Source organism: Numida meleagris, chromosome Z (genome assembly GCF_002078875.1).
Source record: "Numida meleagris isolate 19003 breed g44 Domestic line chromosome Z, NumMel1.0, whole genome shotgun sequence".
NCBI classification, from domain to species: Eukaryota; Metazoa; Chordata; class Aves; order Galliformes; family Numididae; genus Numida; species Numida meleagris.
The window spans coordinates 52,908,878-52,933,940 of record NC_034438.1 but is presented as its reverse complement, the minus strand read 5'-3'; the positions used below and the strand labels follow the sequence as shown (position 1 = coordinate 52,933,940).

The 25,063-nt window shown below is 37.9% G+C and overlaps 1 protein-coding gene and 1 long non-coding RNA gene across 3 annotated transcripts in view; one reads left to right on the top strand and one right to left on the bottom strand.

Moving 5' to 3' along the window:
* The window catches only part of GAK (cyclin G associated kinase), a 73,479-nt gene that overhangs the window by 21,503 nt on the left and 26,913 nt on the right, over window positions 1–25,063 (top strand). For both annotated transcript variants that reach the window (XM_021379759.1, XM_021379760.1), the window contains exons 7-16: window positions 555–644; window positions 5,802–5,937; window positions 6,561–6,673; window positions 7,261–7,372; window positions 9,246–9,369; window positions 16,578–16,627; window positions 16,719–16,867; window positions 18,891–19,013; window positions 21,493–21,626; window positions 23,937–24,131. In XM_021379759.1, coding sequence (XP_021235434.1) covers window positions 555–644; window positions 5,802–5,937; window positions 6,561–6,673; window positions 7,261–7,372; window positions 9,246–9,369; window positions 16,578–16,627; window positions 16,719–16,867; window positions 18,891–19,013; window positions 21,493–21,626; window positions 23,937–24,131 — 1,226 coding nt within the window. The remainder of the gene's footprint in view (window positions 1–554; window positions 645–5,801; window positions 5,938–6,560; window positions 6,674–7,260; window positions 7,373–9,245; window positions 9,370–16,577; window positions 16,628–16,718; window positions 16,868–18,890; window positions 19,014–21,492; window positions 21,627–23,936; window positions 24,132–25,063) is intronic.
* Window positions 15,450–16,750, bottom strand: LOC110389407. The gene is made up of 2 exons (XR_002433202.1): window positions 16,698–16,750; window positions 15,450–15,678 (listed from the first exon to the last, which is right to left on the bottom strand). It is a non-coding gene; the product is annotated as an uncharacterized LOC110389407 (long non-coding RNA).

Here is a 25,063-nt window from a genome sequence, read left to right as displayed (position 1 = left end):
GATATCATGCATCTTTTAACATTCCACTGTTTTGGAAACCATTGCCATTGTAAAGTAATCCATTGGTTTCCAGAGAAGGGAAGATAATTAAGTTCCATTGCTTTACACAGTGTACGCAAAAAAAGTGTTTTCTAAGTGGATCCTTGTGAACACATGTAAGTATTTGGGTCTGTCTATGCTGTCAGTAAGTGTGATGAGGAAATGAGGTATATATGCACTGGAGGATGAATTCACTTTCTGTTTTGTTGCTGTGTTTCTTGATTTCTGTTCATCTCCATTTTTGCCTAATATGGAACAGTGGTTTTTATTTTAAATCTTTTGTGTTTTGGAAAGATTCTTGAAGACTAGTGTTATTCTGAGTCCTTCAACCTTTATCCATTCTATCAAAGCCCTTGTGACTAGTCCATGACTCAGTTGATGGCTTCTTCATTGACAAGTGCATCTGAAATTTCAAAGTTAGCTGTCCATGCAGAATAGATAGTATTTTGTTTCCTCTGTTGAATGTCATTAGAGCTTGTGCAAATTTCTGCTTCAAGAGGTTCTGTCTTCTGCAGATCACCAGGAATACAACACCAATGTACAGGACACCAGAGATGATAGATTTATATTCAAATTTTCCAATCAGTGAAAAGCAGGACATCTGGGTAAGAAATTCTTTTGTATCATAGCTGCTTACCTCAAAATTAAACTGATTTTGCAGTTTGTATTTTGCTTTTTATAAAAAAAAAAGCAAAAATAAATGTGGGTTAAACTGTTCGTCAAATCCAACTTAAGTAGTGTGAACTGTGTATTGAAACATTCTAGCAATGAGATATAGAATTCATGTGGCTTTTTCCCACAGTTCTAGCTTGTCTTCTGCTGTGAAAGGCAGTAATGAACTTTCTTCTATATTACATAGAACTGTTGCTTTGGTGGAGCTTACCACCACAGAGCCTTTAAAGTTCTTTAAATTTGAATTTTCCTTTTATGCTGTGCATATAATCCTTGGACAACCTATCACTAAGCTGGTTTAAAACTGATTACATCTAGGTTTTGCATCTGTGTAGCAAAGATGTCAATGAAATTGAATCATTAGTGTCTTGTATAGCAAAGAATATAAACTGTTAATGTTCAGTGAAAAAGCTGTTGTAGGTATTAAACTTTCGCATTCTAGTTATGCAATACTGTCACAGTACAGAGATACTACCCAGTAACTTTGTGTTTAGGAAATCTTTAGTTTACTGGATGTCTATTCAAAGGGGTAGTGTCAAGTTCTTCAACTGTATCTGTATTGGCCATGTGTCAAAAGTCAAACTGAGAAATTCTAATAACAGGTTCTCTAAATTTCAGGTGAGATTTCAGAACTTCATTCAGTTTGTTAGATAAGTTCTAACATCTGTGCTGTCAGTGATTTCTTTATGTGCCAGGTTAAACAACAACACTTTTCTGATTACTTGGTCACTTCACATTCCTTAAATGCTTGCAGTCTGAACTAAGATTACATCCAGTTAAACACAGCAAGAACATCAATTAACAAAAGCCTTGCTGAAAAGGGCAGATGCATTTCTTTTGTTTAAGTAACTGTATCTGTTGGTATTAACATGCTGGTTGTCTTCTGCTGTGTCTTTGGAAGGTCTGTTGCATTTACCATGCCCTTTGGAACTTGTTCTATGTGTTGTTTTCTTATTTTTACTTTACACTCTGGTTTCAGTGAAAACATGCACAGTATTTGGCAGAATAATATAGCTGTCTCAGAAAGCATTTGTAGTTTGTGGTTAGCGAACACGATGGTAGTTTCTCCTAGAAAAGCGTGTAGATCAAGTGACGTTCATGGTGATTTGTAGTGTGAGCTTAAAGCATAAAAGCGGAAGAAATGCTATGCTTAAAACAACAGCATAGAAGAAATATTAGTTATCAACTGCTCAGAATCCTCAACAGGAATGTGATTAGATACTTAGTAGATTAGAGGTTTTTAGGCTAAGTCAGGAGTTGTTTTTTTGTGTATTTCCTACTGAAATCTGGAGATTTTCTGAAAATAAGCACATTAACTGGAAAGGAATTAAAACTCAAGGCAGGTATTTATTGTGCTTGTTTAATGTCGTTTCTTCAACTGAAATTAAACTTGATTCTACTGAAATCAGTGTTGTCATAGAAAAATATTTATGTTGAAAATATCCTTTGGCCTGCAAGCTGCTTCATATGTTTCCATTATGTAATGCTTTTGGAAGTGTAAATTAGTGGGCTTCTCACTAAGGAGTAGAGTTTCAAACTTGGGATCTGCTAAGAAAGTTTTCTAGGCTGCATAAGGTGTCTTCCAGGTCTTATATTTTGTAATATCTGTAGTTTTCATATGGCTTATTTTTTCAGAATTTGTTTTGGATTATTTTCTCTGTGTAACTATACTGTAAAACCTTTAACCATTTTAAAGCATCTCTTATTGCCTGAAGTTGGTCTGAAGGATGAATAACAGTATCTTGATTTGTTTCAAAAAATTTGCTCTCCCCCAAAAATGACCAAACAAAAACCAACCAAATAAAACAACTTCACTGAAGGAAATCATTTTCCTTTACCATTTCCTCTTTTCAGTTTGTGGCAGTCCTTTCTGCTTAGAGTCAGTATTAGTTAATGGCAGTATCCCCAGGTTCAGTGAGCTTTCTTCCATTCAAGTGAGTTTGAATACCTTCACTGTGAGATTTAAGACTCACTATGGTGATGCAATTAAAAGGTTTTTTTTCTGTCACTTAGTTTTTTCATTTCTTTTTTGCCTGCCAGACTACTTTGAATTTGTTAGGGGGAAAAAAAGGGAAGTTTAGTAAAACAGTTATTAAATTCAGGAGCTTTCAGTGAACTGTTAATGAGGTATTAATCCTCATTTATTTCATAGCACTCTGACATCTCAGAATGTATTTGCCACACTGATTCCAAACGTAGAATGTGGATGTTAAGGAAAATCCATAATGGATGGCTGGTCATAACCCTCTTCACTTAATTTTTTTAAAATTGTGTTTGGTGTGTCAAATGTTAACTCTTTCTGAGAATGACTCTTGTAACAAAAATCCTGTCTTCAAAGAAGTTTTCTAAATTTAAGTTTAATCTATGGTAGATGTTTTCACTGAAATAGTGATGGTAAGAAACTCAAACTAGAGTAAACTCTGAATAAATATGTATTTCTGGATTTCCAGGAATAATCTAGACTATAAGAGTTCCTGATGCTTAAACAGGTGTTGTGTTTCTCCTTTAATTCTCCTCAGGAAGCTGAGATATCCTGTGGATTGTGCTGAATGCTTATTTTCAATGCCAAGCAAAATACTGGAAGGTAGAGGGACAAAACATCAGTATTTTAGTGTTAAGTAACTGTGGTTTTGGTTATTGATTCTGCCACTGACTTCTGAATATATTAGGAATGTATTTGTTTTGATAAACTGAATAAACGTCCTGTTTTTTTATGTACATCTACTGTCAATCTGGAAATCTAGTTAAACATTGGACAACCTGCTATATTGCTGCAGTTTTACTTTTGGGAAAACTATCTAAATACAAAAGATTGTGTTTGTAGTGGGGAAAAAAATCATACTGAGCTTTGTTGGGAAGGCTTGATGAAATGGGGTAGTAATATCCTAGCAAAATGATGTGAAAATAACATACTGTGAATTTTAAAAGCATTTGGATCTTAATATACTTCAGATAGCTGCTTAGGAGGCTGATGTTTAAACAAGCCCTTCAGAAATACTGCCTAATTATATATGATCACTTTTTCTAAACTATTGAGAATTTTAATATATTTCAGATGTCACTGAAGGGTAAGTTATGAAGATTTACTGCTCAGCACATGAATTCAAGAACGTTGTTATAAACTTAATTATGGCATTGTATCCTGAGACACCAGCAGTATGCACTGCAGTTATTTCAACTCCAGAATGCGGAAGGGAAGATAAATGGTTCTTTGAGTGTAACAAATGTTGTCTGAAAGAAGCACTGGTTGGAAATATAGTTGGAATTACTAGTAGTAAATTCTGAATAAGCTTGTTGCATAAGGCAGGAAAGAGGCATGGCTGAGCAAGAGGGACCTGCTGGTCAGACTAAGGAATAGAAAAGAAATGCATACACTGTGGAAGCAGGATCATATGGCCTGGGAACAATACAGAGATGCTGTCCAGATATGAAGAGATGGGATCAGACCAAACTGAACTAGACAAGGGATGCAATGAATAACAAGGAAGGCTTTCGTAGGTACATTTGTTGGAGAAGAAAGACTAAGAGTGTATCCCCTCTGATAAAGGAGTGGGGAGAACTGGCAACAACAGACATGGAAGAGGCTGAAGTACTCGACAGGTTCTTTGCCTCAGTCTTCAGTGGAAATTGGGCTGCTTATGTCCCTGAACCCTGTACAGGGTCTGAGAAAACAAAATAGCTTTCGCTGTAAGAGAAGAGGAAGTTTGAGACCACCTGATGAGACTGAAAGTGTGCAAGTCTCATGGCAGCGCGCGTGCCTCATGGCATGCATCCCAGGGTCCTGAAGGAACTGACTGATAGCCAAGCCATTCTCCATCATACCAGAATAGTCATGGCTGTCAGGTGAAATCCTCAGTGACTTAAAATAGGGAAACATCACTTCCATTTTTAGGAAGGGTAGAAAGGATGACTACAGGCTGGTAAACCTCACTTTCCTGCTTGGGGAAGATCATGAAGCAGATCCTCCTGGAATAGATGCTAAGGCACATTCATGTTGAGGAGGTTATCTGAGACAGACAGCATGACTTCTCTGAGGGCAGATTGTGTCTGACCAGTCTGGTGACCTTCTACAATGGAGTGACAGCATCAGTGAACAGTATAAGAGCAATTTATGTCATTTACCTGGACCTTTACGCTTTTGACATGATCCTCCGTCACATTCTTACCTCTGAATTGGAAGGATATGGATTTAAAAGCTGGACTATTCAGTGAATAAGGGATTGGTTGGATGGCCACAGCCAGAGCATCATGATCAATGACTGTGTGCAGGTGGAAACTATTGATGAGTGATGTTCTGTGGGGTCCATCTTCAGACTGGTGTTCTTCAACATCTTTATCAGTGACATAGACAGTGAGATGGAGTGCATGCTCAGCAAGTTTGCTCATGACACCAAGTTGGGGGGAAGTTTTCATCTGCCTGAGGAAATGAAGGCCCTACAGAGTTCTGAGTAAGCTGTATTGATTAGCTGAGGCCAGTGGGGTGAAATTCAACAAGCCCAAGTGCTGGGTCCTGTGCTTTGGTCACAACAGCCCCATGCAACACTACAGGCTTGGACTGGAAGACTGTGCAGAGGAAAGATGTCGGGGGTTGTTGGTCAACACTTCGCTGAACGTGAGCCAGCAACGTGCCCAGGTGGCCAGTGGCATCCTGGCTTGTATCAGAAACAGCATAGCCAGCAGGAGCAGGGAGGTGATCGTCCCCCTGTACTCAGTTCTGGTGAGGCCATACTTCAGAATTCATAAAATGGACATATGATTTTTAAAAATATGTGAATAGGAGAATTCTTGTATCTGAAAACACTATTGAAGGGGAAAAAAACCACAAACCACAATCCTATTTAGAGGCAGCTTTGCTAGTAGGAGTGCTCTAACTGCAAGTTAAGCGAACGTTTCACTGTTACTGTCTTCAGAGAAACATCAAGACTATTTCAGAAGGAGTGTGAAGCTGATCTTGAAAATACTGTAAATATATAACGGGTTCCATGAGTCAGCAGTTGATGATTGAAACTTGTGATTTGCCAGCACTATTAGGAAGCCTAATCACAATCTAAAATTCTGCTTTAATTATCACTGCCTTTATCTCTTTCTAGGCTTTAGGCTGTATCCTGTACCTGCTGTGCTTTAGGCAACATCCTTTTGAAGATGGAGCTAAACTTCGCATAGTCAATGGAAAATATGCCATTCCACAGAATGACACCCGTTACTCTGTATTTCATGAACTCATCCGTAAGTTTATGATGTTATTTAGTTTAGTGTTTTTGTGGATGCACCTTAGTGTTTATGTTATATTACTAGGAATTAAATCTTGTTGACTTCTACTTAATTACGCTATATTGAAAAGAATAACTGTTACGACTTATTATTTTATTCAAAATTTTAATCTATAATTAAAAGAAAACCTTTAAATGAAACTTTTGTTCTTTAGTGCTGTCACTCATCATGGTTAGGGTTTGAGTCATTCTGTAGGAATGACTAGTGTTTTGACTCATTTCTTTGAATTTGTTTTAGAAATGTCTTTTTCCTTAAGTTTTAAATAGATTACCAAAACTTTCAATTGCAGTGTTGGAAGTATGGTTCCAGCTCCAACAACATTAAATGCAGCGCTACTTCTGAGGTTGTTCATGAATGCACCTGTGAAGTATGTTCTGTGATGTATTCTTAACTCTAAAGGAATTTCTTGAAGGTTACTTCTTACAAGTGATACTTCTGTGTGGGTTTAGCATTTGCTCTACGGTGTTCCATATATTTGAGGGCTCTGTGTTTAGGACTGCAGTGAAGAAGTTATTGATCTTTGCTGGGAGAAGGCCTTAGAAGGATATGCATTACACTGTCTGAACAATATTTTTTAGGCTCCACTTTGAAGGTGAACCCAGAGGAGAGATTGTCAATCACTGAACTTGTGAATCAACTGCAGGAGATTGCAGCAGCTAGGAATGTGAATCCTAAATCCCCCATCACAGAGGTAAAGGAATCTTATAAAAGAGTATTATTGATTAGGTTTCGTTTCTTATCTGATGTGAGTTTGGAAACAAATGTCAGAGCAGGTCCTCCATTTCTCAGTCTTTTGAAAACTTCACACTACCTTCTTTTGAAATGGAATCAATCTATATGACTTATATGTAGGGTCTTTAGAAAATACTTTTTTTTAAACACAGAGCTTGCATGACATTAAAAGAAGCTGGTTGTAGTTCTTACTGCTTATTGACAAAAATGTCTTGATCCTGAATCATTCTTTAGTAGGAAGGTGCTCTGTTCAACATGCTGCATTTAATTGTAATTAACTTGCACAAGAAACTCTAATAAATGAAGACTGTGCCTTCATTAACTTGAAACCTTCTTGAGGGGAAACTCTCTGAAGTGTCTTTTGTTTGATGCTTTATTTAGATTACAGTGAAACTGAGTAAGAGTAGTGTGTTTGAACTGCCTGGCTTTCTTCTGAGCCTCAGAAATTGATTACATGCTTGTTCTCACAAAGTTATACTTTGTTAGTTGCTTTTATGAGTAGGCTAAATGAGGAAGAAAATCTTCAGCAATTATTAATCTCCACAGCTCTTGGAACAGAATGGAGGCTACGGAAACAATGCTCAGCCTCGAATATCTGTGACCTCTGTTTCACAGAGCTCCAAGCCTGCAGGACAGCTCAATAATATATACAATGCAGGTACGTGCAAGAACAGACATCTCAGTGAAAGACCAATTGCATATTTTGCATTTGGGGAAAAAAAGAGTTTAGGTATTTGAAACATTTTGCAGAAATACATGCTACCTTGAAGTTATATTGGTATTTCTAACCTTTGTTTTCTTTTTCCTTAGAGTTTGGTTGTATGTTGATAACACAAATAGTTTGTTGCTGGGAAAATAAAATTTAGTTTCCTCTGTTAAATAATTGAAGCCAAAATGTGTTATTAACTGGTAGATGAGGAGGAATTTGGATAAACCTGAAGTTTTCTGAGAGCAGATGACGGAATGAGCTATAGTCTTAAGAGGTATAGCAAAAAAAAAAGGTTATGACAAAAGTGAAAAAAGTTCGCTATAAACCAAACTTTCCAATTCAGTGAGACATACGATATTTGTGTTTACTGAAAAGCGGGAACTTAAGATTTAACTGCTGAAAGTCTTTTGAGAAGTGCTGTATATTAATATAAACTTAGGTACATCTGGCAGAAGTCACTGAACAGTTTACTGGCGCTATAGTCAGTATATTCAGAAACTGCCATTGCTGGTGCTGGCTTGAGCCCAGCTAATTAAGGAACAATTATGCTGGGTTTTGCCAAGAAACTTTAATGGTGAGGAGAAGCTTTGGTAACATCTGAAGAAAAACAGTAGTTAGACTAACAGTACTTAATTGACTCAACCAAAACATGTCTTGAAGATGATTTAAAAGCTGGCATATTCTTTCCAGAAATGAAAGTATTCTAGGGTTCATTCAATTGGAAATACTTGCACTTGGTATAGTAAATAAAATAAATGTTAGATAGGCTTGCTTTCATTTGGTTTTGTAATAAAAAACAGTCTCTGCAACCACCTTTTCATAGATTACATGTGAATTTGGAGCTTAACATGACTAAGACAAAACATATCAATGGAATATTGCATACTATATTCACTTTTTCTTGTTTTATTACATATACTGCATTGACAGTAAGTAGGTATTAAAGCTCCCGAGGAGAGTTGGGTGATATTTATTGCAGTAATTTTGTCTGTATATGAATTGCTGTGGAAGAATCTATCTTCCTAGTAGGAATGCCCTTTTCAGCTGTGCCCAGTGACAGAACAAGGGGCAATGGTCCCAAACTGGAACATGGGAAGTTCCATATGGGCATAAGGAAAGTTGTCTTTACTGTGAAGGTGACAGAGCACTGAAACAGGCTGCCTGAGGACGCTGTGAAGTCTTCTCTGGAGCTGTTCAAAAGCTGCTCTCTATGTAACCTTCTGTAGGGAACCTACTTTAGCAGGGGGTTGGACTTGATGACCTCCAGAGGTCCCTTCAAATGCATACGATTCTGTGATTATAGTCAGAATCCTCTCTGGCTATCTGTTTTGTGCAGGAAGCAGTACTGTTTGCTTTTAATGGGGGGATGTTGCTAGCTGGGACTCCATGATTAAAGCATAACTTAATTATGCCAACTTGCTTTTGAAGCCCTGTGTTAAAATGTCTTTTTACTGGAGACGCTCAAGTTGACTTGCTAATGAAATATTGCATTTTGAGACTGATACTAAACAAAAGATAATATTTTCTTGCAAAGATAATATGAAAGAAATGCTTTACCTGTACAAATCTTGTGATCTTCTTTCTCTTAAATACAAACAGTCAATTAAACAATCTGTTAAGTAATTTACTAGTAGCTCTTTACCACACAGGTGTCACTCTTTGCATAGTTTGTGGTTAAGGAGATTTTCAAAACTGTGAGCCTTACAGCAAAGCTTTGCCTGTATATGCTTTCACCTTACAGCTTAGTAGGTAATTTACTTTTGTTTGGAGCCCATTCTAGGATGTGATTTAAAGTACAATTATTTTTATTCAATGACTCTAGGCCTGACCGTTGCGGAATGTGACCAGACTTATGGAGGATTCTTTGATATTCTGAGGGGAGGAACAGAGCGATTTTTCACTAATATTAAGGATACCTCTTCTAAAGTTATCCAGTCTGTGGCCAAGTGAGTAAAAAAAAAAAAAAAATGTTGGTAAGAATTGCACTATGAAAGTAAGGAGTTTATTCCAGAAATAGTCCAACTCAGCCCAGTCATTTTCCAAATATGAGCTCTAGCAGCTGATAATTAGTGCAAGACATTATGATTCTGATACGAAAGCTAATGAAACAGTAGTATGGAAGTGAGACTGCTGGGAGGGAAAAGCCTACCTGTAAGTACTGCCTGCCTTGATGTTGTCTGCTGTATTCTACACATACTGAAAACTTGGGAGAGGTGAGTTAGAGGGGACTGGAACTAGGAGGAGTGGTATGAAAATGGGACTATTATAGATCAAAATAAACAAATACAGCTACAAGATAGGGCTTCAGTAAATAACAAAGGAATAAGATGGAGTGGTGAAAGTTGAAAGGAATGGTGGTGAGAGAAAAAACTACGGAGACGAGGTCTATGAGCTTTTCTGTGCAGTTTAGTTTTCAGATGGAATCCTGTGTCTGGTATAGGTGATGGAAAGCAGAGATTTGAGGTGAAGTGAGAGGTTCTGCACTGTCTTCCTCCTTTGCCCTGAATTACATGAAAGAATACTGTCCTGTTTTGATGTATATATTCTCAGATTCTTAATATATTTCAATGAGTTTTCCAATCCCACACCAAATGCTTTTCATTGCCTCTATATGATCAGTGATCAGAATATGGATTTGTACTTTCCAATTTTTTATGAAGTTTTATGCAGTATAAAAAGCTTTTTCTTAATTTTAGGAAGAGAAGTAAGGCAATATTGTAATAGAACTAGAGCCCCCTTAGGAGTACTGTAATTTGTCCCTTGTAGATTTTTGGCCCTGTAATTGGGAATACTGTGAAGTCTTTTCTTTGTGACATGCTTTTCTATCATGGAGTGTAGTATTTATCATGCTGCTTTAAACTTCCCATGTACTGCTCATAAAGGCCAGGTCTTCTATTTCTTAAAGGTCACAGAAACAGTGCAGCTTTGGTCTGTCCTTAGAAGCTTTCTACAGATAAAAGCAATTGACGCAGCATCAAACTTTTTGCTGTGACGGAACCACACAGACTCAAGTGAAGAGAGAGGGAATTATATGAAGGGATTGAATGGTTACATGATGGAAAGCAGTGAGGAACCCAACAGAACTGTAGAAATTCTGTGTGTGAAGTATTCTGATAAGCAGCTCTTAGCTTTAAGCAAGTCTTCTCTATTTTATTTCTTTGGCATGTGCTGTCATGCAGACCTTTGTTCTTTACTTCTTTGCTACCTTCTGTGGAAGTGATCTTTCTTAGCCCTTCTATTCAGTGTCATTTCTGTTCCTTTTGTGGTATCTTTTTAAAGAAGATTTACTGTGTGATAATACATAGATATATTCTGCAGATCCCTTGCCTTTGACAGCTGTATTACATATAATCTGAAGGTACTTAATTCTTTGTCTTAAATTCTGCTAGGTTTGCTTAGATTTCAAGTTTTACAGCAGTTACTTTTTTTCCCCTTAGTGACAGGCAGTAGTTGAATTCTTCTTTTCCTTTGACAAAGTTGTAAGCTCTGATTCATATATTTTTGTTCCTGCATTAGGTCTTACTCTTCCACTCTACTATTTGATGATTCCTACTGCTTCTGCAGTACTCTTGCACTCCACTCATGCTCTTTTCCACATGATGTTCTGTATTGTTGTACCTCTGGTTGTATTTGAAGAAGTTTCTCTTCCTGCTCTTGCAAGCAGTTTTTCCTTAATGGCCACTGGAATTTTGATTACTACTTAGAATTTCATCTTGTGCCATCTTCCCATTTTCCAGTGGTAAGGGATAAGAACAATCTACAAGTATGGAATGCCTTGTGCTGCATCCTCACTATATTTTTGTTTCTCTTACTTAACAAGTTTGTGGGGCTTTGTGCTTTGTATATTTTCATTTGGTTCCATACCAACTGTAGTATGGACAGAGTGAAATATTAACGGTATATCCAAAGCTTGTATGAGAAGCTGCCAGATAGAGGACGGTGAGTACTTGCTGTCTTAAAATATGCTGTTCAGTTCACGTGCTTGTATCTGAAATCGTTTGATAGAGATTGCCCGGAATAAGTTTTCATCTGTTTTAGAGTCACTGTTCTCATTTGTAATCTCCAGTTACTGTTCTGTGGCTGAACTTTATACTTGCACTTTAGTTAGAATTACTTATTGATTTACGTTATGATAGTATCTGAGCCTCTGTCAGGAATCTTCATGCTCCTGGAGGTGTGTTAGTGCATATGCATTATGGAATTTGCTAAAGATTCTTAACGAGGAAATAGCTCTTCACTTTTTCATCTTATGTGTTAATTGCAAAATAATAGATGTGAGTATTGATTACAATAGATTATCTTGAGTGTGGTTCTTCAGCATGGTTTGGCTTTTTAAGACTTAATAGCTGTAAGTGTTATGATAATCAAATTAGATAACTAAACATGGGTGTTTCCCATCTAGAAGAAGATACAACGCTTCCAAGGGCTATAATAAAATGACAGAGGATTAGCAGACAGTGTTGTGCCATGACTTAATGTCAGGTTTCTTTCTACAAGCTGTTGCTTTCACTATAAATTGTCTGACCATTAAATCCCAGGTTTTCTCATGAGGAGATGAGTCCCTTTCACATATTTTGGACAAGGATGATGAACTGGGGGGGTTGTGTCTAATGTGACTGTACGCTATTCCTTCTGTTGACAGGGAAGACAAAGTTGTCAAATTTGTTTAAGATGTGCAATAGCAAAAACAAATCTTGGTCTTGTGGAGTGCCATCTGTTTTGGCACAACTTCCAGGTCTCCAGTTACCCATGTAAATTTGGTCAGTGGTTTGGGAAGTGAAGGAAAAGGAGACATTGCACCAAGTATTTAAGTATGCTACCAGTTACTTCAGTACTTGTTTTCCAGATAATATTGAATGAATACACAGACTTGTAATTTGTCAGTGTTCGTTAGTGGCTCTTAGGGCTGCAAGTTTCATTTTCTGAGACTGCATGCTTTTGGAACCTTGACTGTATTTACCAATTCACTGGCACAGCAGCATGTAAATTAATGTAGGCAGCAGTTGATGTTATACAGGACCAGAAATAGTCTGAGGTTCTTCAGCATTCACACATTTCTCTATACTTGTGAGAGTCCCACCATGAGGCTTGTGCATCCCTGCACTGCTTATGCTTTAACTCAGCTGAGCTGCTTCTCTTTCTTTCTGTTTGCCGTAGGGTGTTTGTTTTCTGCTGTGGCTGTTCTCTGCCTTCACTAACTTGTGGCTACAGCTGATAGTAGTTGAAAAGGTATTCTTAAATTCCTTACGCTAATGGCATTGTCGACTACCTTTCTAAAACTCAGTGAACATGAGAAGCAGACATTCTGGACAAACAGAGATGTTTCTTCCTTGCCATGATTTTTCCTTAGTGCTCCTAAGAACTTTTTGTGTTGGGAGTCTGTTGTCTCTCTAGGCAGGCTGTCTCCTTCCTGCTCACTGCTGCTTTTCTGAGTTATTTCCTTTATCTGCGGGCAGACTCTTCCTCATTGAATCCACACCACAGCTGAAGAGTTGGTGTTTAGTCCTTGCTACAGAAAGATGCTTTTCTCCCACAGCTGCCTTTATTCAAATTTTGTGTATCACGTTTTTTGCAATAAGTGATAAAAGCCTAAACACTAACATACATGTCATGGTCTACTAGGAACATGAATGAATCACTACCATCTTGATTGTCCTCATGCCACCTCATTTACAGCTGTTTTAGAATAAACATACATTCTTTAGGTTAAAATCAGGCTGAAGCAGTTTCTTAATTGTTCTGCCTTCTCTTCTTAGCTATGGACGTTCAGCCTTTCTGTTGTCCCAAACTGACTTAATGTACGCTACTGCAGGGCAGTGTCTGCACTGAAAGGAGCTTTGTTCTAGCACATGTACCCATGTGTGTCTGCTAACTCAGGATCAGCCGTACAACCTTGGCATAATTTCTCTGTCCGTCTTTCCTAACCCTCAGTTGTGATGCTGCTGTTCACTTCAGCTTTTTGCTTACTGAGACTCATTTCCGCGCAAGATACAGATGCCCTGTCAAAAAAAAAAGATAACCTCACAAGATAACCAATAAATGTTATATGTAAAAGTTATACGTACATAAATCTTATAAGCATACAGCATGTGCTGGCGTTGAAAGCTTCTGCAAAACTTTTGACCAGTCTTCTTGCTTTGCCAAACCAATCTCTTCTGATGAAGAGATTGATCTAAGATTTTAGGTGCCTTTCATTGCTAGCTTTCTTTGCTTCTAGGGTAATTTTGTTTCTTGGTGCAGCGTTAATGCTTCATTTCATAGACCTTTGTGTTACACTGCATAGTTGAGTGATTAATTCAGTCTTATAAAGCAAAACGAAGTGGGAGCAGATTGAGATGAATTTCAGTGCTACACTTCCTGTTTTTTTAAAAAAATATACTTCAAGAGCAATATTACTTAGCTAGTTAAGAGATTTTTGTCCTAATTTTGTGTCGACATCTCTAAAGGAAGACTGCTTAGCGTTAGAGCATTGTTTGACTGAAGGCCATTCTTTGCTTGCTTACAATCTAGCTAAATTGACTAGTGTGTCTTCTTATTCTTTCTTTCCCATTTCAGCTGTCAGCAACACAAGGTAACTGTGTGCTGTTCTAGAACTTTGTGCTGTATGTTGTCTAGCTTTTTTGAATTTGTTAATTTTATTTTTTTAACCTTTCAGCAAACTGTCATTATTAAGTGCAGCTATTCTCTGACATGACCAATAATGCCAACCCCTTACACTGTGTAAAGTTTTAAAAATTTAATTAGAACTTCTGATTTTACTCAGCTACTTATACTGGAAAGTGAGAGTTTATTTCTTATTTGCTACATTTCCATCTAGATATTTCAGGGTAAAAGTATAAAAGTATCTTGCTATTATCTGGAAAGGGACAAGGTATTGATATGATGACATACTTTCCTGTCTGCTTTAACTGAAGCTTTATGAAGCATGCTTCTTATGGAATTTTTCCATACTGATCACAAGGTAGAAACCCTACATGCAGTGTCTTGACTTCTTGCATGTCATTGCGTACATCACTTGCCAGCAATACTGCAATGTATGTCCAGCTGTTAGCAGCATGCAAAGACAGACCTCAGACCTGGTATCTTGTTGCAGAGTTGACTTGAAATGTGTATCACTGTATGTGAAGAGTATACTCCACAATTGCGTGCGTATTTTTGCCTTCATTTAAAGAAATTTTTGTTACCAGTCTGACATGAAACACTAGTAAAAAAGGGCACTTGGTGTTTCAGTCTTAATACTGGAGTAGCTCTGAAATCCTTGGGAATAAGTTCAAGGAAAACATGGAATAGGAAGTCAAAGGGTAGTCATACATTTTAAGAGGCCTGGGTTGATTCTGCAGTTTGTGTACCAGCTACACTCTAATTCAGACAGCACAACCATTCTGAAACTTTGGTTATAACAGGCATGTGGACTTTTCCCTGCAAAACAGCAAACTTACCTTGGCCATGCTGCTATTAACATACCAAACTACTCTTTTTCAGCAAGTTTTTTAGTTCTAATGAGCATGGAACTTTTCTGCAAGTGTGTGTGGTGTGATCCACTCTCCTAATAATTTTGCACTTCAATTTAGACAAATGTAAAAATAAAAAAATGTGTAGGATGGTGTTGCTTCTAAAGGGTCAGTATCTGAAGATATTCCTGAAGGAATGAATGTAAAGTCTTTTGGTTTTTTGCTCTTTGTAGTGGTATGCATTCAATTCCTGTTGCTTTTTAACTTACTAATAGTGTTGAAGACATAATAGTTCTTTGTTTTGAGTCTGTTGTATTAGGAGTTTTTTCATCTTGGTACTGAAAAAGTTGAAATCATTAGAATGATCTGCATGTTTTTTTACTTGAAGTTAGTGGGTGTGACAAGTAGTTTAACACTTCACAATCAGAAATGACTGTGCTCATCACTAGTTTTCGTTGACATTTATAATTGGTTCTGAATGTAAATTTCTGCCTTAATCTACTTGTCTGCAGCAGTATGTTTTATATTATCACCTCAGCTACCTGATGAAGTTAATGGCCTTCCAGAAATGCAGATATTTTTGAAACAGTATTTATTTGGCTATTTTGTGTATCTCTTCATGCAAGGTTTTTCAAGGTCAAGTTTCTGGTGCTTTGGCTGGTGAGGTTCTTAACTTTTCTTGTGGTGGCTTCCATTTCTCTTAAGACCGTGGGTCATTATCGTTGTTAACTCAGTCCATATAAGTACTCATCATTGCCTTCAGAGCCATCATTCTCACTTCATCCAAAGTTCTCCTCCCAATCCCTGTAAATACAGTAATCTTTTAATCAGTCCCTCTAGGTTTCCTCTTGCTGTTTCAAAAATCTGAATGCAGTATTCTAATTGTCTTGAAACTTTATAATGATTTAAAAAAAAAAAGCCTCTCTTTGATAAACATGATATTGTTGTGATGGTCTTTTGATATTCTGGAGATATGCTACCAACATAAGCTGAGACAGCTAAAGCAGATTCTGTAGGTGAGGTATTTTTTCCTGCTTTGACACTGAGAAGTGTAGACCTGTGGGATCCAACTCAACTGATTTATGCTGGGACTTCTCAGTCTTTCCCAGATTTTCTCCTTGCTACATAGCAAGTGCCGTGCAAACAAAAATATTAACAATCTTGAAATAGTAAATTATTAGCGTAAGATGGAAGATAAGGCAGAGATGGAAGGAATTAATATAAATACAAAAATCACTGGGAGGCTATTTTACAGAAAAAACTGCACAGGTAATTAGGAAACCAATGAGTAATGATTAATGCCTTGCTCACTTTGGGCATTTTGGAATCTTTAATCTGTTTCAAGCATTAGGATGTTCTCCAGTTGAGGTGTTAACGAATCTTCATTAGGCTTTAAAACTGATACTGCGTAAGAAATCAGGGTTCTTCAGGTTCTTCTAGAAGCCTCTTAGGTGTTTACAGTGAATATTTATCAGTAACAGTAGCAGCTGTAGAATGAGTTAAACATTGAGAGTATCTGTTTAAAACTCCCTGGGATGCTAGTGCAGATACACAATCTATTCTAAAAACCTTGATAGTGTGAGGAAATGCTTCAGATGAAAAGAGTAGAAAGTTGTTAGTGGTAGTGAATGGAGCTTATGACAAGATTTTAGATTTATGAATTGAATGGTTCTATTTATCAACTCCAGTGTGTTCTGTTTCAGTTATGCAAAAGGAGACTTGGATATATCATACATCACTTCCAGAATTGCAGGTATGATTGCTATATGTCACAAATAACTTCTGATAGTGCGTAGTACGTGGAAAAAAAGTAAACACCTCACCTGCTGGTATTCTGTTTTCAGTGATGCCCTTTCCAGCTGAAGGTGTAGAATCTGCCATCAAAAATAACATAGAAGATGTGCGGTTATGTCTGGACTCCAAACATCCTGGGCACTATGCTGTGTATAATCTTTCTCCAAGAACGTACAGACCTTCACGATTCCATAACAGAGTGTGTATTGTTTTTGTGTATTTTTGTAAGAGGTATTTCAATGCAATATATTGATTTCTACCTTCAGCTTCCTGTCATTAGATATTTTAAAGCATGGTGCTTAATCAAAACGGTGACAACAGAATGATTATAAACATCAGGTCAAAGAGTAGCCTCTCCTCTGCTTGTTTTTACTTCCAGTTTAAACTTAATAATTAAAGGCTAATCTTCAGTCTTTCTGACTAAAGGCTCTTGGTTAGGCTAGTGGTATCTTTTGAAGAATTGTACCAGTACTCTTATATGTTTCAGATTTATATGGAGAATATTTAACATAATTAAAAATCTTAATAACATTTCAGTTCCTCTCTGTTCAGAGGTTTTTACTTTGAGGTAGTACTGCCTTGGAGACTCAGTTAAATAACCTGCAGATGGGACTACTTCCTTGTCCTGTTACAAACTGTTTGACTTCCATGTGGCCTAGCCCCAGGGTGCTGCTTTTTTTCCTGAGAGGTGTAGCTGACTGGTTGTTGCTACTGCCTGAAATATTATTATAACAGTTAAATCTTCAGTAGGATTCCTGGCTGTTTTTGCGGTACTACAGTGAAGATGTATCCCCAGTGTAGTGAGGCCAGTAGTGAACCCAGCCTGGTAGATACTGAAATACTGGACTTCTTTCTCTGTTCCTGGATACACTTCAACTGTCCTATAACTAGCTCAACTGTGTAGATTATTACTCTAAGTTTTCTAGCAGTGACCGTGTTAGACTATTTCTAAACTGTCCTTAGCAATAATGACCATCCCCTGCTACTGACTGTCCAGTGGAGAGTGTAAAAGCATTATTTGTTATGCAAAACCCCTTTTTAGACCTTATCCTGCAGAGTCATTCTTAGCATTGCTTCAGTTATCTAAGTTCACTTAAACTTCATCAAGCTGGGAAATGGATAATGTGTTGTTATCCAGTGCTTGTCTCTTCCCTTTTTGCATCCTCATAAACCTGTAGACAAGACAAAGTATGTCCAACCTGAAAAACAGTTACTGCCTCTTTGGGTAGAGGATCCTATTCAAGATCAGTGTTTTTCTGACTTTAGTTGAGTTTGAGGTTTAGCCAAAGGCTGTTCAACGTGAAAGGTACACAGGGAGCTTCCCACTTATTTGTATTTAGTCAGGTATCTCAAAGCAAAAGCCTCAGGAATCCTTTTTAGCACTGAAGTCCACTGAGGCTGACGTGTTTAAGTGAACAGTTTAATCTCCTATTCTGAGAAAGCTATCAGACATCATTTGTGAAATGATACGTTCTGTGTTTAGGAAGCTGTCTGTTCTGGAGATGGCTCTTTTTGGCTATGCTTTGTTATCCAAGTCTGAGGCACCTGTACACTGATATTCTTGACATAATAGTACTGTAAATGGTAATATAAACACAGTTAAGTCTGCCAGTAATCTGAACATTTTCTGGTCTACATTTACCTTAGCGACACTAATTTTGTTGTATGCTCTTTGTTTTGCTTTGTTGTATCTGGAAAGAAATATTATCTCGTCAAAAAAAAAAAGAAGTCCTTATGATAGGGAAATTCTTGCTGTCCATGTTTGCTCATTGATCATCTGGATTTCAGTGCTTCCTAACTTTTTAAATTCATTATCCAGTAGTGGGTTAGAGCAGCTATGCAGTAAGCTAAAGAAGTCTAGTTTATTTTTGTCTATTGCTGCAGAAGATGATTCTGACAAGCCTTAAACTTGATCAAACAGCTTGTAAAATACTTAAGAAATTATATTTTCATGGTTTCCTGTGGTATACAAACTATCAGTAAATTCTAAAGGACTTCATTAACCTAGATTAAAAGTCAGTAATCTGAGTTGTTGGTACTTCAGTGCAATAGACTAGAGGTCTACTGTTTTGACCCTTTAGTGAGCTTCTTATACTTGTGAGATTACTCTTTATCTTGCTTAATTTCTACCTGAAGGTGGCATTAAACTGCAGTATTTCCTTTTATGCAAATGTGTGCAACTGTAATGTTGTTTCTCACCTCTGTTTCATCTCTCCTTGTAGGTTTCTGAATGTGGCTGGCCAGCAAGACGAGCACCAAGTCTGCAGAATCTTTATAGTATATGCAAGAACATGCATTTGTGGCTGAAACAAGACCAGAAAAATGTTTGCATCGTGCACTGCTTAGTAAGTAGTTAGATATTATCCCAAGTGTTTTGCTCTTGCCAGCTTTGGATTGTGTAGTATTTAGTATTAATGTATCAGTGGTTTTCTTCACTGTAGGGCCTGGAGGTAATTCCATCCTGCAAAGTATTTAGAAAAATAACTCCCGTGTACTTTTGCCATAGACAGTAGGATAATATAGCCCTTGCTTGCATGTAGTGTAAAAAGTATATGTAGAGAGTAAGGCAAAATGACCTTCGGGATAAAAGAATATTTAGTTATTTTAGTTTGTTCTCCTTTTCATTCTGCTGTTTTGATGAAGCACTTTGGATAAGAATAGATGGAGAAACTGACTATGGAGCTTTAGTGGAACTTGATTTTGCTGGCATCAGTTTGCCTTGTAACTTCCAGTATTCTTTAATGTATCACTAGCTTTGATGTAGCCCCAAAAATGCAAAATAACTATGCATAAAAAGCAACTGCTCATGTTAAGCATGAGAAGAACAGTTTTAAAGAATAGTTCATGTTTGCAAATTTTGAGCACATGAGGTTACTGTCATGTTTCCTTATGAAAATTCAGTGTAAGATACACATATGCCAGAGTCTTGTGTAGCTTCTGAACATCTTCAGTAGCATTTTGTTCTGCATAATAGTTTGGGGTCATGCAGTGTTAGTCATCCTTGAAAATTCATAGTTTTAGGAACATGTTAGTACAAGATCATCTTGATGGAACTTAATGGCAAGCAGACCAGAAACTTGATATGCCTCAGCTTCTTAAACATAGAATCATAGAATGGCTTGGGCTGGAAGGGACCTTAAAGATCATCCAGTTCCAAAAGTCCTCTGCTTCCGACAGAGTTAGTGTAGTTATCACCCACTAGATCAGGCTGCCCAGAGCTGCATCCAGCTTGGGCTTGAGTGCCTCCAGAGGTTGCAAAGGTGCTTAAGTGTTCTCATGGATAGCTGTATTTGACCCATGTTTAAATAAACCCAGTCAAGATAATTGCACACTCTAGGAAAAGCTAAAATATATTTATTTAAAAAATGTTTCAGTCAAGAATCGGATCCCTTTCACCAAGAGTTTGGGACAAATACTAACTTTTAAAATCTTAGTATTTTCTGATAACAATTTTTTGTTGCTGCCTTAACAATCTCTTAGGCCCAAGGATAGTTTCTTCGTAACCAAGACCACCTTCTTGTAAAAACATGGAAGGAAAACTTGAAATTCTTAATGTCTCATCTCTGCATGAAGAGTTCCTTTTGTTTCTGTTATGCAAATTATCAAGTTTCTTTCTGAAGATCTGTCATCAGATTAGTTTGCTAATGAATAAAATATTCTTTATTTTGAATGCTATCATTCTGTTTATGACATAATCTTTAGAATCTTGTCTGTTTGCTCTAGCTTCATGACATGATTGCAAAGAGTTAGCTGTTATTGTTTGTCAGCCTGTTTGTACAATGATTTTTTTCCACTCAGTGTGATACTTCTTTTTGGAAATGGCTTTGTAGTGCTAGTGTTCATAACTTACTGCTTGTCATGCTGGTTGTTGGTGTTTTTCTTTCCTTGTACTCATTAATGTTTTGTCCTAAATGTAGGCTTCTCAGTGTGGGGACAATGGTTTTATTAACCCATGAAACTTCACTGAAAGTGCCTGGTCCAGCCCATAGAATCATAGGCTAACATTGGTTAGAAGTGACTTCTGGAGATCATGGGGCTCTGTCTTCTGCTCACAGCTGAGCTAATTTCCATGTTAGTGCAAGGTGCCCTCAAGTAGGGCATGCTAGTTAGACGAGCACTAATGGTTAGGATGATTAGTAATGGCCTGGATTTGAAGGAAAAGAGTGTTACAACAACTTGAAGAGAAAAATTTTTCTTCGCCGTTCCTACACATACATGCTAAATGACTTCAAAAAATCTATTTCATGCTTGCTGGCCAAAACAAAACAGATGCACCAATTCCTGTCAACCGTTACCTCTTAACTTCAAAATATTCAGTATTTTATTTTAGGGAGGAATGTAGCATGTATGTTCCAGCAGTTTCTGCAGATAGATTCAGTGTTTTGCTTCCCTTCTGTTAGTGTCCTGGCAAATATTAATCTTAGGCAATAAAAGGTTAAAGAATATAGTGTGGCTCTGTTCTTAAGACTTCTCTGGTAGTAGAAGTCCGTAGTTATCAAACAAAACTTTGTTAAGACCACAGCCAGGAAACAGACTATAAAATGGTTGTTAGTGATAGTAAGATGATAAACAGCAGACTGAAAACTTTAAACAACACTAAGCTGAGCCACAATTTATTCATATCTGAGTAAGCAGGTAATCTGCAGTATCATTTGTGTCATCTGGAAGAAGAATAAAAACACCGTTCAGATGCAGTCTTCAAATCCAGTGACCGCACTAGAACTTGAGCTTCATTACATATAACGGATAGGAGTTACATTCTTCAGTATCTTCTGTAATGCTTTTTCCACTAGGTTTAATAATAAAATTACGATTCTTTTGTAGGATGGAAGAGCAGCATCTGCTGTTGTAGTTTGTTCTTTTCTGTGTTTCTGTCGTCTCTTCACTACTGCTGAGGCTGCAGTTTATATGTTCAGTATGAAACGCTGTCCTCCTGGCATATGGCCTTCTCATAAAAGGTATGGTATCGGTCTGTTTGTAGGGTACTACTGAAGCAAGTACCTATACATTTGTGAATAAGTTACTATTCTTACAGGATGGTTTTTAGGATGATAAATTGTTTCAATTGCGTCTGTGCTGGGACAGCAAAACGCTTGGAAAAACAAGTGTATTGTAAGTCAAATAGTTCGTGAGACCTTAATTGCCCATGGTGGTCTTAGCACAACTGAATTAAATATGATCTGTAGTGAAGCAGTGTTAAGAACAAAAATAAGAGTATGCTGTACTTGCTGTCTTAAGTAAAAAATCTTCTTCCGCATAAGGAAGGCATCATATTCCATGTTTACTGCCCTACTGCAGTAGATGTTACTGTGTCAGAAACCACAAGTTTGGCGAAAAGTGTCATGATTTTTTTTCTTATTCCGATAAAAATGCCTTCCTTTTTTTTTAAAGGTGTGAAAGCAGAGATTACTTAAAAACATTTGTTAAAATGTATGAAACATTTCATGTAATAGATCTTGTAACAATGAAATCAATAGTAAGTAACAGTGGTTGTAAAGGTGTTTCCTACAAAAAGGATTAGATCTAGAAATGTGAGAAGTATGTGGGAAGAGTAGTGAAGAGCAGATGACACGTTATGCTGTTGTACAGTTTTACTGAGTATATTTAAGGGGTCCTATGCAGAGTAACTTATTTTGATGAATCATAGAATCACAGAATGGCTTGGGTTTGAAGGGACCTTAGAGCCCACTCAGTTACAAGCCCCTGTCATGAGCGGGGTTGCCACCCACCAGATCGGTCTGCCCAGGGACCCATCCAACCTGACCTTGAAAGCCTTCAGCAAGGGGGTGTCCACAGCCTTGCTGGTCAACCTGTTCCAGTGTCTCACCACCCTCACAGTAAAGAGTTTCTTCCTAATACCTAGTTCAAATCCGCCTTCTTCTAGTTTAAAACCATTTCTTCTTGTACTGTTGCTACATGCCCTTATAGAAAGTCCCTCCCCAGCTTTCCTGTAGGCCCCCTTCAGGTACTGGAAGGCCACTATATAAGGTCTCTCCAGAGCCTTCTCTTCTCGACGCTGAAGGTCCTCAACTCTCTCAGCCTGTCCTTGTGGATGAGGTGCTCCCGCCCTCTGATCATCTTCATGGCCCTCTTCTGGACCCACTCCAACAGCTCCATATCCTTCTTGTGTTGGAGGTCCCAGAACTGGATGCAGTATTCCAGGTTGGGTCTCGTGAGAGCAGAAGGGCAGAATCACCTCTCTCAACCTGCTGGTCATGTTTCTTGTGATACAACCCAGGATATGGTTGGCCTTCTGGGCTGCAAGTGCACACTGCCAGCTCATGCTGAGTCTTTCATCAACAAACACCCCCAAATCCTTCTCCTCAGGGCTTTTATCATTTTGGACGATGTAAAAAGATGATCTCTGCCATGTCTGTTAGCTCCATTAAATATTGGAAGGCCTCAGTGATGTAGTGACGTCTTCCCAAAGCCGCTTCTTCTCCAGGCTGAAAACAAGCCCATCTGCCTTTGCAGGAGAAATGCTGGAGGATGGAGAGCTCTTGTCCTTAAAGAGCTGCTAGCTCTGTTCTGTTCCTGTGCCCCTAAGGACAGCTTCCCAGAGGATCTCATCCAACAATTCCTTGAACAGCTGGAAGTTCGCTTTCCTGAACCTCAGGGTTCTGACAGGTTTTTGCCAGGACAGTATTCCTCAAGACCAAAAACTCAGCTAGGATATGGTTGCTACAGCCCAGACTGTATAAGATAAACTTTGACTTAGCCCAGTGTGTAAAGTGCTGTTAGGAAGCTTTGAGTAACTAGCTTCAGAGTTACTGTAACTTTTGTTTCACACAAAATGAATCAATAGTTCTCCTACTGGGATATTGTAATTGAGGCTTTTGGAAAGAGTGGCTAGCTTGTTTTACAAATGAGTAATCGTTTAAGGTATGGACCTAAGGCAGAGACTAGAGTTGTCTGTAAGGTGGAACACAGGTGCAGATATTTCTTGTACAGAACTTTATTGAATTTTCTGTACTGTTTATTTTTGTGGTGGAGCCATTGGACTTTTGTGCAGAAATCCTGTTGCTGTCCTTAAATAGAAAGACCAGTTAAGGATGATAAATATTTATCCATGTTTCTATTTCATTCTCCTTCTGTGATACTGTATCAGACTTAAAAACTGTGTTTCCCGGAAGTGCTGTTAAATGTTCCCGCTGTTTTATTGTTATCATGTGTTACTGCTTAGTGGCTGAGTATTAACAAAAGTAATGTGTGCACCCAGTTCTAGGATTTGGTTCTTTGGCTTCATAAGTACTTATTGCTTTTGACAGATACATTGAATACATGTGTGACATGATGGCTGAAGAACCCATTATTCCACACAGCAAGCCAATCCTGGTCAGATCCATCATCATGACTCCAGTTCCTCTGTTCAGTAAGCAGCGTAATGGCTGCAGGCCTTTTTGTGAAGTTTATGTAGGGGATGAGAGAGTAACCACTACCTCCCAGGAATATGACAAAATGAAGTAAGTTATGGGTAGTGAAAACTGCATGTTATGTTTTTCTATAGTAAGTAGGTCTTTAGTATGAGGAGAAATACAAGTTTGAATGTGCCAGTTGACCAGAAAGCTTCTGGAAAAGCTCCTGTATCCCATTTTAGTTGATCTTGAAAGGTAAATCATGTGGTTATAGAAGTGGTTATAATAGGAGCAGGGAGATATCTCTGCAGAATATGTGCATCACAATGAGGTGGCATGTTGGACTATGGGCTTTAGGAGGCAGAGTGGAACAAGACCCTTCATGTGTTGTACAACAGGAATCAGTCTTCCTATTTTGCATGTAGTTGTTGGGGCGTTGTACCAGCACCACTGAAACTGAGCTTCATGGTGCAGTCATGAAAAATAGGAAGCATCCATCAGCCATGGTAGCTCTAAGGAAAGTGCTTAACTCCACTACCTGTAGTATAGCTCTAGTGTCTTCTGTTATGGTGCATCACTGCAAGTGCAAATGATGTTAAGGCGTTCTAGGTGATAATCACAGACGGAGGAAAGATGGGAGAATAGCAGAATCCTTCTAACTTTTCTGTAATTCTAAGCCCAGTAAAGAGTTGTCATGAATTTGAAAAGAGTGAGAATGAAACAGCTGTGGGGTATTTTCACCTTTTTCTACCACTGTTCCTCAGTGGGAATACTTAATAGTAGCAGTATCATGTAGCAGGGCAGCTGCAGGTTCTTTGCACGTTTCCTTGGAACTGTCGTATTCATAATACCCTGTTTGTCTTGTCCTTTGCCCTAGTTGTGCTCTTGCATTTTCCAGCATCTTCTTAGAAATACATCCCTCTTGCTGCGGGCAGCTGCTGTTTGTTAGCTGCTGGCTTTTAGAGCAGTTTTTTTAGTTACTTAGAGTGAATCCCTTTGTCGGTAGTAAGAATTTAGAGTGGAATTTTGTGGGTTGGTAT